Genomic DNA, 11,347 nt, shown 5'->3' on the forward strand with positions numbered 1-11,347 from the left:
TTTATCAGATTTTTCCTTTATGGCTTCTGGATTTCTTGCTATGCTTGGAAAAACTTAATTCATAGAACTCTTGCGAGATGGAAATAAATTAATATCTATAAAACGCTTAGCAAAGAATCAGCCCTTAGAGTTTCACCTCTGGAACTAGGAATTTCATTTTTAGTCAAAATTAAATACTTACAATAAAGTCACAGACTTTAACAGGACCCTGCAAGGTGTGGTCCCTACTTGATTCCCCTGTTCTGGTGACCTCTCCGTCTGCCTTGTGTCCCCCTGTGGCCTTTGCATGTGCTTCTCGCCAGTCAGATCCCCCCATCCTACCTTCTGGATACACCATGTGCTCCGCCGGGTGATACCGACATAGAGTCTCCTCCCACATTTCTACAACGGCCAGCTGAGAGGCTAGACTGGCAGCTTCCTGAGGGTAGAGAAGCTGTCCGTTTCTTCACCAATGTGCACCGCCAGCCCCCAGCAAAGGGGCTAACACGTTATTCCTTAATAATTATCTGCGGCTAAAAGGGAAGGAGAAGAGGGGCGCGGTGAGCCCCCGTCACTGCTCTCTCCCACAGCCACAGTCCCCATTTGAACTAGGCGGTGTCACAGGAGGCTGTAAAGATGACTCCTACATGGTCAGGAGGAGGCACAGGCTCTCTTTAAACTGGCCCCGCCAGCTCTTTATTTGGGGGGAGAGTTGATTATTTCTAGTACTCAGTCGATTCCTACCCGATTTGTGGTGCTGAGGATGGTTCCCCTATCTGTATGCTACTGCCTTTCCAAAGCGAAGGTCCAGGGCACTCGAGCATAATCCAGAAACTTGCCCCAGAGCCCCCATGGCTTTGGAAACGCCCAATTTTGACACTGTAACTAAGCTAACAGCAGTGGGGAGACTTTGGGGTCTATTTCTCTTCCTCTCTGTTACCACACTGGTCCCCCTACAGCATCCAGCGCTGTTCTGTGCCCTTCACTTGTAAACATGCAGGTGTCGGTAATCACAGTAACAAACGCAGATTTAAAAACACAGCTGCTCAGAGTTCTTTCTCCACTACAACCAGCAGAAGTAGACCACGCTGCATAGCTCTTTAAACAGTCCCCATTTAAAGCAACGAAATTTTATATGTAAACTGATATAACTGGAAAGTTCTATCATACTAGATGGGAAGTAAAGAACCAAAGTCATAAACACGTCTACAAAGTTCAGCAACCATTCAACCAGGGTTACGGTAGGATATAGACTGTTTAGCTTTAAGCTTGGTTCAATTGATGAGTCAGAAGGAAATCTAATTTCTTTTCTATTAGGTGCATTTAAAAAAAATCACACCTATATTCTGAATTTGTTTCTCCCTTCAATAAAGCCAATAAGCATACATATTTTAAAGGAATATATATTTTTTATTTACTAATGTGAGTTGCATTTTTCTAAACATCAAATAAGCCCAGCTATCCTAGCACAAAAAAAAACATAAAATACTAGATTCTCCTTCCCTTCCTAATTACTCGGATTGAAAAAAGTTGAGGATAAGGCACAGTTTTGTTTTCACAATTTGAAATTTAATTTGGAAAAAAATATCTCAAAGTGTGTAAAAAACATTTCAATATCTGTTTAAAAAAAAACTACTGCTGTACACAGCTGAAGGACAGCTCTAAACACTTCCGATCGGCAGTTAGCAAGCATCGTAGCAAAGATCGGATAAGGCAAGAATCATCAACGGAGGCTAAATCTAGACAGAAACTGTCATAGGACAAGGAGGATATCTGCATGGTCTTAGACTATCTCCCCATCAACTGCTTATTAGCTACAAAGGGAGAAAATAGTAATTACACAATGGAGAAACTGGACACACTCTTGACCAGGTGCTCACTGAGGATGATGAACGTGATGAATGGACATCATGTACCTCCAAACGTGACACCCAAGAATACACAATGTCACCTATGGAGCCCCGTGACTGGGAATGCTAAATCTTATAATGACGAAACATCAGACAAATCCAAAATGAGAAATCTTCTATTTTAAAAGGGGAGGGGAGGAGGTGTATTCTCCAAAAAAATCACTATTATAACAAAGAAACGCTGTAGAAATATTCCAGACTAAGGAGACCTAACAACTAAACACAACTGGATCCTATAGTGAAGGGGAAAAAATTCTATAAAGGACATCATTGTGTCAACTGGCTCTGCTGGAATACAACAGATTACACAAAAGTATTGCTATCAATGGTAAAATTACTAAAGTTAAGAATTAATGAGGATAACCTTATTCTTACAAAATACATACTGAAGTATTTAGGGGTAGAGGGCTATGATATACATAACTTACCCTCAAAATGTTTAGGGGAAAAATTATAACATATTATATGTGTATGTACACTCACACAGAATGTTAAAGCAAATGGGATAAAATGCTGACATTGGTGAATCTGGGTAAACGGTACTCTATTTATATTGGTATTTTCTTATTCTTGTAACTTTTCTCTAAGTTTGAAACTAATTCCAAATAAAAAGGCAAAATTTGTTTATATTAAATAAAAGTTCTGATAAATCCATTTGCTTAAGCCACTAGCATGACTTCCACCATCAGTAAGTTACCCATCCTCATCCATGAAGCTGGCAGAGTAAGTACTAAAAAGGGATGCTAGGGAGAAGAAAGTAAATAAGACAGAGACAAGAATGTACATCGAGAGAGAGTACAAAGAGGACAGAGATTTACATTTGTACTACTACTAATATTTTATACTTAAATAAAAACATAAATTATAAAAAAGATTTCTCCATGTTTATATTACTACAAACACTTTTTTTTCAGCAATTATGAACTAGCTCTAATAGCAAGGAAAAAATAATTTATTGGCTATTATATATTATGGCTGGCTAAAATTACAGCTACATTTACTGATTGTTTGACAAGTACCAGTGTGCAAAGTGGACTCCAGAAATCTAACTTTTAACCATTACATTCTATTTCTTTCTTTTTTTTTTTTTTGTGAGGAAGATTAGCCCTGGGCTAACTGCTGCCAGTCCTCCTCTTTTTGCTGAGGAAGACTGGCCCTGAGCTAACATCTGTGCCCATCTTCCTCTACTTTCTATGTGGGACACCGACCACAGCATGGCTTGCCAAGCAGTGCCATGTCCGCACCCGGGATCCACATCAGCAAACCCCCGGCTGCCAAAGCAGAACATGCGCACTTAACCGCTGTGCCACGGGGCCGGCCCTACTTATTTCTAAAAATTTCTAAAGTGGGACTGAATCCAGATGGTCTTCTATCATAACCATGTGTTCTCACCTTTGCATATTTTACAGAAACAGCACTTATATAGAGTACCCTGCTGAAGCCAAGGGACATTATAAAAGTGATCACCACTGCTCAAGGTGAGGCTAGGCCACCCATACCCTTAGGTAGACTGACAACAGAAGATAAGGCAGGCGGTGGTCTCTTTACCCCTTTATTAAATAAACTATATTATTTCACTCACAACTTATAATTATACCTATCATATTATTAAGAGTGAACAGAGGAGAGTGATGTTTACAGGAGAACCTTAGTAACCAGCATTTAGCACAAGGGCTGGACAGAGTAAGGGCTTAATAAGCATTAGTTATCACTGTCGTCATTATTATTACTGCTGGAAGATACGCAAAAGAGATTCTTCTCCTGCATAATCATGTTAGTTTCACATAGGCCATTTTGACATATGTATCATTTATGTTATGCTACCTTTTCATAAACTTATCACGGCTCAGGGGCTGTGCCTACATTATTTCAAATAGCACATAATTAGAAACTGAAAGTTCGGTAACCCATCTACTTGAGCTTTGATATACTGTAAACTCTCCTTCCTTAGCTATTTTTTTCAAAAAGCATTTGTAATTACCAAAAACTCTTTCCCAATTACATGTGTTCAATCACTGACAACTTTGAGATTTGCAGCATGCTTATCACTAAGAGTTCATTCAACCCTGAGATCTTAGTGAGGGAGGGGAAAGAAGAACATGGAGTTAACAGAATTAATATTATATTCTGGAGCTGGCCTCAAGGATTATAAACACTTGTAATACTAGGTACTGAGGCCACGTCTCTAAGCCCTGCCCCCGTCTCCCACCTAGTGATTTCAAACAGTAAAAGTTAGTCTACCAAAAAAAAAAAGTAATGTAAGTGCATCTGTGTTACCTAAAAGGAGGGGAAAAAGGCAAATTAGTATGACTCCATTTGGGTTTATCAACAAGGTCATTAATACAGTGGGTCCAGACAGGATGAGAGGAAACAGATAAATTTCCAGTCCTCCTCATATATACACAGTAGGCACTTGATGAATGACTGTTGACTGAATGAATTTCCGGGGTGAAGAAAAACCAGGTAGGATAAAAGACACTGAGAGGAGGGACGTGGAGAAAAGGTCACATGTGGAGAGAAGGGGAGAAAAAGTGTCCTCGTCTCGCTTATTCTAACACCTGCAAACCTCCCAGCCCCTGACAATCCCTTCTAACCGGTCATCCTCTAGCACTGTCTATTATTTATTAAGCATCTCAGGTCTCAACATGGCCCAGGTGACTACCACCCCTCTCACAGAAAGAACCGAAAACACACACACACACACCACCAACACTTGTGAAAAAGAGCTTCAAATCAGTGTCTGAGGGGCCGGCCCGGTGGCGCAACGGTTAAGTGTGCATGTTCCGCTTCGGCAGCCAGGGTTCGCCGGTTCGGATCCCGGGTGCAGACATGGCACTGCTTGGCAAGCCATGCTGTGGTAGGCATCTCACATAGAAAGCAGAGGAAGATGGGCATGGATGTTCGCTCAGGGCCAGTCTTCCTCAGCAAAAAGAGGAGGACTGGCAGCAGTTAGCCCAGGGCTAATCTTCCTCAAAAAAAAAAAAAAAAATCAATTTGCGAAACACATGAGCCCTGTGCTGAGAGGGCCTGCAAAAATGAAAGTGAATCCGAGCCTGCAAGAGGGTTTACAAACCCAACTATTTGCTGGGAAATCGCACGAGAAATCTACATCTCTCATAAGCGAATGCAGATTCTGCAAAAGCTTAGCTCTCTGACGCTAGGAACTTATTTATGTCAAGTGAGTTTAAAAAAAAAATGCTGATGAACCAAAAAAAAATACAGTGATGCTGAATATTTTGCTTTATCTGTGCATCCCCCTCCCCCAGTGATGTGGGGAAACAGTCAAGCAGGCCAATAATTTCAGGAACTTATTCTCAAGGCTGCTACGCTAAGACAGGAGGTTAAACTAGGCATCCGAAGTCTAATTTCAATTTTTTACCTAAATATGAAGTGATACTGGATATATTGTTCTTACGTGCTGCCCCAGAAAAATCATTATCTTTGTCCTCAAGGAGAAAGTTTATAGTTTGGTACTTTCTGCAGATTACAAGAACATTCCTCTTTTCTAACTAAATTTTAATATCCTATAGGAAAAGGATAACTCATGAAGAAGGGGCAGTCAATAGGAACAAGTATTCTAAGTAACAGAGACTAGGAAAAAGTTGTTAAGGCAGCTTCTTAACTGAAGTGGATAGCTATGTCTTTATAAATCACTATCTTCTTATGGAGTTTCATTGGTCAGCATCTCTGCTTTGATGACAAGGCAACAAAAAGAAACTGCCTCCAAAAGTCTTTCCACAAATGGCTTCTACCCTAATTCAAAGCCTCTCTCGCACTTGTCAGCTCTCCCTGAGTCTACTCGTGCCTCCTTCACAGCAGCCAGAGGGATATTTTTAAATAGATCAGCTCATGCTGCTCTCCTGATCACGTCCTTCTATGGTTCTGCATTGCTCTTAAAATATAATCCAAACTCCTCTCTGTGGTCCACAGAACACTGAGGACCTTAAAAATCCCTCGTGGTCTAGTCCCCACCTACATCCCCAATCTCAAAGCTCCTCCACGTGCTCCCTTCTGTTCTTTCAGCAGGCCAAGAACTTCCCCGCCTCAGCACTCTCACACTTGCTGTTTTCTAAAACTGGAACGCCCAATGCCTAGCACAGTGCCTGGCACTTAGTAATCCCACAATAAACAGTTCTTGAATGAATGGATCAACGTTTCATGAGAGTAGGTCCATGGAACGATAGACACTTGGATCTAGAGTCCATTCTCTTTGAAACAAACATATTACATGCATGTATATATGTATGTGTGTACAGACAGACAGATATAGACAGCATGTATGTGTGTGTATATCAATATACAAGCATATATGTATTCTAAACAGTATGTTCTATGCTGATAAATTTCCATTTCAGTTTGGTACTACTTTCATCAAATTCATTTGATGCTGACGTACAAGTCTGTCTCCCTCTCTAAATTCAATGCTCCTTGCAAACATGAATTATACCTTTCATATTTCAGTGTTGCCAAGGACCAGAGCACAGACAAATTTGTTAAATGTACACAACCCTCCAAAACTCAGTAAGGAACTGGGCTGCATTTTAGGGTGTCTGATTCTATTTCAGGGGTCCCAAACCCATGGGTGCAGTCCACAACTCCCACAGAACCTACCAAACATCAGAATTTGCCTTGCCTTTCCTGAAATAGGTCAGCATTGGATGGTAAGTGCTGTCTGTGTTTCCCAAAGGGAAAGAGGAATAAGCACAGTGTTCCCTATTGTTGTGGAGCTGCCTCACGAAGTACACCAAGGCCCACCAGTAACAATGACAAACAAGCATTGGCACTGCTTTTCCAGGATCTTGTGCGATTCTGTAGCAGTCTCCACACTGACCATGCAAGAAGGGGAAGTAATCGTAGCAGCAGCCCCTGCATTTGAGCAGCTCTGGCCAAAACTCTCAGCTTACGCTGGGACATAACACTAATAAAGACATCCCAGTTTCAACTGGAAAGACCTAGAACTGTTATTTTTCAGCAAGGCAAGTTTATTTACTCCCACAGGAGATAAACAAACATGGCCACCAGGGAGAGCCTGGGACAAAATGTACTCGACCTGCAATAGATAAACCAAAAGCCGAGAGGCACAGCAAGCTAAATTCTCTGCTCCTCCGAGCTCAAGTCATTGTACATTATCTTTCAGCGGAAGGAAAGCCAACGTAAAGGATGTACCATATGTTGAAGGAACTTGGAGATACAGCCAGTTTTTCCAGCTAAACAAGGCAGAGCAGGGCAGACAAGCAATCTCAAAGTCTAAATTCAGTACTACCACCGCTAAATTACCTGGGGGAAGGCATTTAACTGCTCAATGCATCCTTTTCCCACCTATGATGTTGACAGGTATCAGGACACTGCATATACTGCCATTTCAATTACTGAATGCATATAAATCTAAACCCTAAACACATGAATCAAAAGAATTATTTTGATAATTAAGCAAAACAAAATTCAGAAGAATACTTGTCATGCAGAAGTCAGCTCATATGATCACTTCCCCAGAGACTTTTCCTAAATCTCTTAGCAAAACTAACCATATTCTTCCCATTGCTGGTTTTTTTCCCTCCTAGCAGTTACTAATACCTGAACTGTCATATTTATGCATATGTTTGTCTATTCTCTCTCTCTCAGTCATAAGAATAGCAATCTTTGCCCATCTTACTGCTTTATCCTGCCAGGTTCAGTAACTACTTGTTGAATGAATGAATACCGAGGTTAAAAATAATTTGAAAAAGAAGAAAAAAGTTGGAAGACTAACACTATCTGATTTCAAGACTTTTATAAAGCTACAGTAATCAGAGCCAGCACTGATCATCTAGCGGTTAAAGTTTGGCACTCACTGCTTCGGCAGCCAGGGTTCACTTCCCAGTCGCAGAACCACACCACCCATCTGTCAGTTGCCATGCTGTGGCAGTGGCTCACAAAGATGAACTAGAACAACTTACAACTAGGATATACAACCATGCACTGGGGCTTTGGGGAGGAAAAGAAAAAAGCTACAATAATCCAGACCATGTGGTAATTGGCATAAAGATAGACAAATAGATCAAAGGAACAGAATGGAGTCCAGAAATAAGATTCATATATAAACGGACAACTGATTTTTAACAAAGGTGAAAGTTCAATAGAAATGGACAGTCTTTTCAACAAGTGGTGCTGGAATAACTGTATATCCATATGCAAAAAAGAGAACATGTATCCACACCTTATACCATATACGAAAGTTAACTCAAAATGGATCATAAACCTATAACTACAAAACCTGGAAAAAACACTTGAGACTTTGGGTTAAGCAAAAATTTCTCAGAAATGACACCAAAAGCATGATCCATTAAAAAAAAAATTGATAAACTGGACTTCATCAAAATTTAAAACCTCCATTCTTCAAAAGAGACTGTGAAAAAAAATGAAAAGACAAGCTATAGACCAAGGGAAAATATTTGCAATTCTGATAAAGGTCTTGTATCCAGAATAAAGAACCCTCAAATCTCAATAAGAAACAAACAACTAAACAAAAAAGGAGGAAAATATTTGATCAAATAGACATGTCACCAAAGAAGATATACAGATGGAACATAAGCATGTGAAAAAATAATCAACATTATTAGTTACTAGGCAAAACACAAATTAAAACTATAATGAGATACCATGTCATACCCACTAAAATGGCTAAAATTTAAAAACTGACCATACCAAGTGTCAGCAAGGATGTGGAGGAACTGTAACTCTCATATACTGCTGGTGGGAATGAACATGGTGTAACCACTTTGGAAAACAGCTTGGCAATTTCTGAAAAAGTTAAATATACATCTAACATATGATCCAGCCATACCACTGACAGGTGTTTACCAAAGAGAAATGAAAGTGTTATGTCCATACAAACACTTGTACATGAACATTCAGAACAGCTTTATCTGTGATAGCCAAACTCTGGAAACAACCCAAACGGCCATGAACAGGTAGATGGATAACGTGTGGTACATCCATACAATGGAATATTACTAAGCAATAAAAAGTAATGAGCTATTTGACACCCACTACAACATGAATGAATCTCAACATAATTATGCTGAGCATAAGAAGCCAGACATAAAATTCCATTTATATAAAATTCTAGCAAATACAAACTAATGCATAGTAACAAAAAGCAGAACAGCTGTTGCCTCACAACCAGGAAGAAATTATAAAGGACACAAGGAAACATCACAAGCAGTGATGGATATGTTCATTATCTTGATTGTGGCGACGGTATCACGAGTGTATACACGTGTCAAAACTTATCAAATTGTGCACTTAAATATATGCAACTTATGACATGTCATTTATGCCTCATAAAGCTGGTTAAAAAATAATACAAAAGACCTACGATCTGAAAAGTAATAATAAATAATCCCCAATTGTGTGTGTTACATTCATAATCTGAGGGTAGCACACATTTCTTTTCTATAATAGGTGAGTAAGAAACACCGAGGCTGGAGGGGAGGAGAAATTACTCCATTTCAAGCTGTCATCTTTACCACTTGCTGCTTTGGCTATATCCACACTTCCCGGCTGATGAACTCACAAGCTGGACAATGTAGGGTCTATTACCACCCGGTGCCTTCCCCAGCCAGCCCCGAGTCTTTCTGTCCCCTAAAGAGGCAGACCCTCACTTGTCTGGAAGAGCAGACACAAGGAACAAAAGGCTCAATGACTATTTGACAGACTAAAGAATAGACAACTGTTTTATTTAAAAGCTCCTTAAAGAATTAGAACATTTGAGGCTATATACTGTTCTGCTGAAATGCAGTTATACATTACTCAGATCCTTAAGCATTTGCCAACAGACCTGTCCCAGTCACTCACTTCCTAAGGATTTTCAGTTTTCTTTTTTCTCCCTCTTTTCAATCCAGACCCATGAATGAATAATGTGCAGGTGTATTTTGAGAAGACATTCCTAATATTTTGAAAAAGTCTCTCATTCAAATAACCCCAATAGCTTGAAATAGTTTTTCAAATGTCTAATATAGAGACCATAACAGGACAACTAAGGAAAAGATTAAACAGTGGGTCTTCTGTGTGAATGGTATATAAAGAGTAGGACACAAAACAGCAGGATCATTACCTGAAAACAATACATCACACTACTGTTTAACAAGAAAATTAAGGCCCACAAATGATAAGCAATAGTTATAAAATAATAATAGCAATATGGTGATGGACAGTGGGGATTCTGGCTCCACCACTTGTTGGCTGAGTGACCCTAGGCAAGTTGCCTAACTTCTGAAACTCAGTTTACGCATCTTTAGAACGAGGAAATTAGCACCGACCTCATATCGTTCTTGTGAGGATTAAATATGTTTGGCTTACAGTAAGAGCTAAAAAAGTGTCAGCTATTAGCGGTATCATTACCCTGAACATTCAAAGGAACTCATTAATTCACTAATCCTTCTGACTCTTAAGGTTCAAGTCCTGTCATTTACTAGCATGTTCCTTCGGAGCCTCAGTTTCCACATCCGTAGAACGGGGGTAATTAATGTCACCTGACTTTTACGGTTGTGGTGAAGAATTAAATAACTAGAGATAGAGTTCCCTTCTTTCTCATCTCTCAAAGCGAGCACTGCAGAGGAAGGAAATACTTCTAATAGCTGCAGATACAGTCAGTTTTTCCATTTCTGGCACGTGAGGGGTGGGGGGGAAGGAGATGCAAAGAGGCATAGAAAGAGGTCAGGGATCCTGAGCGGAGCCCCCAAAAGCGCGCGAGAAGAGAGCGACCCCCGAGCAGCAAAACCGTCGGGGACCGGGCCCCGCGCCACTCCCTCCCTTTCCCTCCCGCGTCCCGGGCCGAGGAGCCTCCCCAAGCGAGCGGGGTTATTTCGGAATCACCATGAGGCAATTCTCATGAGGCAATGGGTCAGGAATGCGGCGCCGAGCCGGGCCGCTGGCGTCCGCCGTTCCCGCGGCGGCTCTACCTGCCCCCGTCCCGACGGGCATCCCCCGGGCTGCGGGAGCCGGAACTCGGGGAGGCAGGAAATGAATGGGAACCCGAGGGGTGGGGGCGCCGTGGCGCCAGGCCCCCGGCCCGGGAGGGCGAGGATGTGGGGAGCGGGCCTGCCCCGCTGCCTCCAGGCGGGGTCCGAGGCCCGGCCGGGGCGCCCCCTCCCGGGCGGGGCTGACCGAAGGCGGCGGGGGTCGGGCCGAGGCCCGGGCCGGGCCCCTCGGGGCTCCTCACCTCCGCGATGTCATGTTCCTCCCGCCCTCCGGCTCCGCGACGGACCCGCTCCTTGCTCAGGCTCCGCTGGGCCCCGTCACATCGGGCTGGCCCGAGGGAGGCCCGCTCGGGACCGGACGAGGGGCAGAGCCAGCCGGCCGCGCGCAGACCCCCCTCCAGGCCTGGGGATCCCGGAGACTGTGCAGCCGCCCCCCGAGTCCGGTTCGCTCCTCCTCCTCCCCCGCCCTTCGCCGCCGGCGCCACCGTGACGTCACCC

The 11,347-nt window shown here is 42.3% G+C and overlaps 1 protein-coding gene across 2 annotated transcripts in view; it reads right to left on the reverse strand.

The window, feature by feature from the left end:
• PTPN11 (protein tyrosine phosphatase non-receptor type 11) overlaps positions 1-11,347 on the reverse strand; it is an 86,623-nt gene extending 75,276 nt beyond the window's left edge. For both annotated transcript variants that reach the window (XM_023647128.2, XM_070275464.1), the window contains exon 1: positions 11,092-11,347. In XM_023647128.2, the coding sequence (XP_023502896.1) occupies positions 11,092-11,105 (14 nt within the window). In that variant the 5' untranslated portion in view covers positions 11,106-11,347. The remainder of the gene's footprint in view (positions 1-11,091) is intronic.

Source organism: Equus caballus, chromosome 8 (genome assembly GCF_041296265.1).
Source record: "Equus caballus isolate H_3958 breed thoroughbred chromosome 8, TB-T2T, whole genome shotgun sequence".
In the NCBI taxonomy this organism is placed as follows: Eukaryota; Metazoa; Chordata; class Mammalia; order Perissodactyla; family Equidae; genus Equus; species Equus caballus.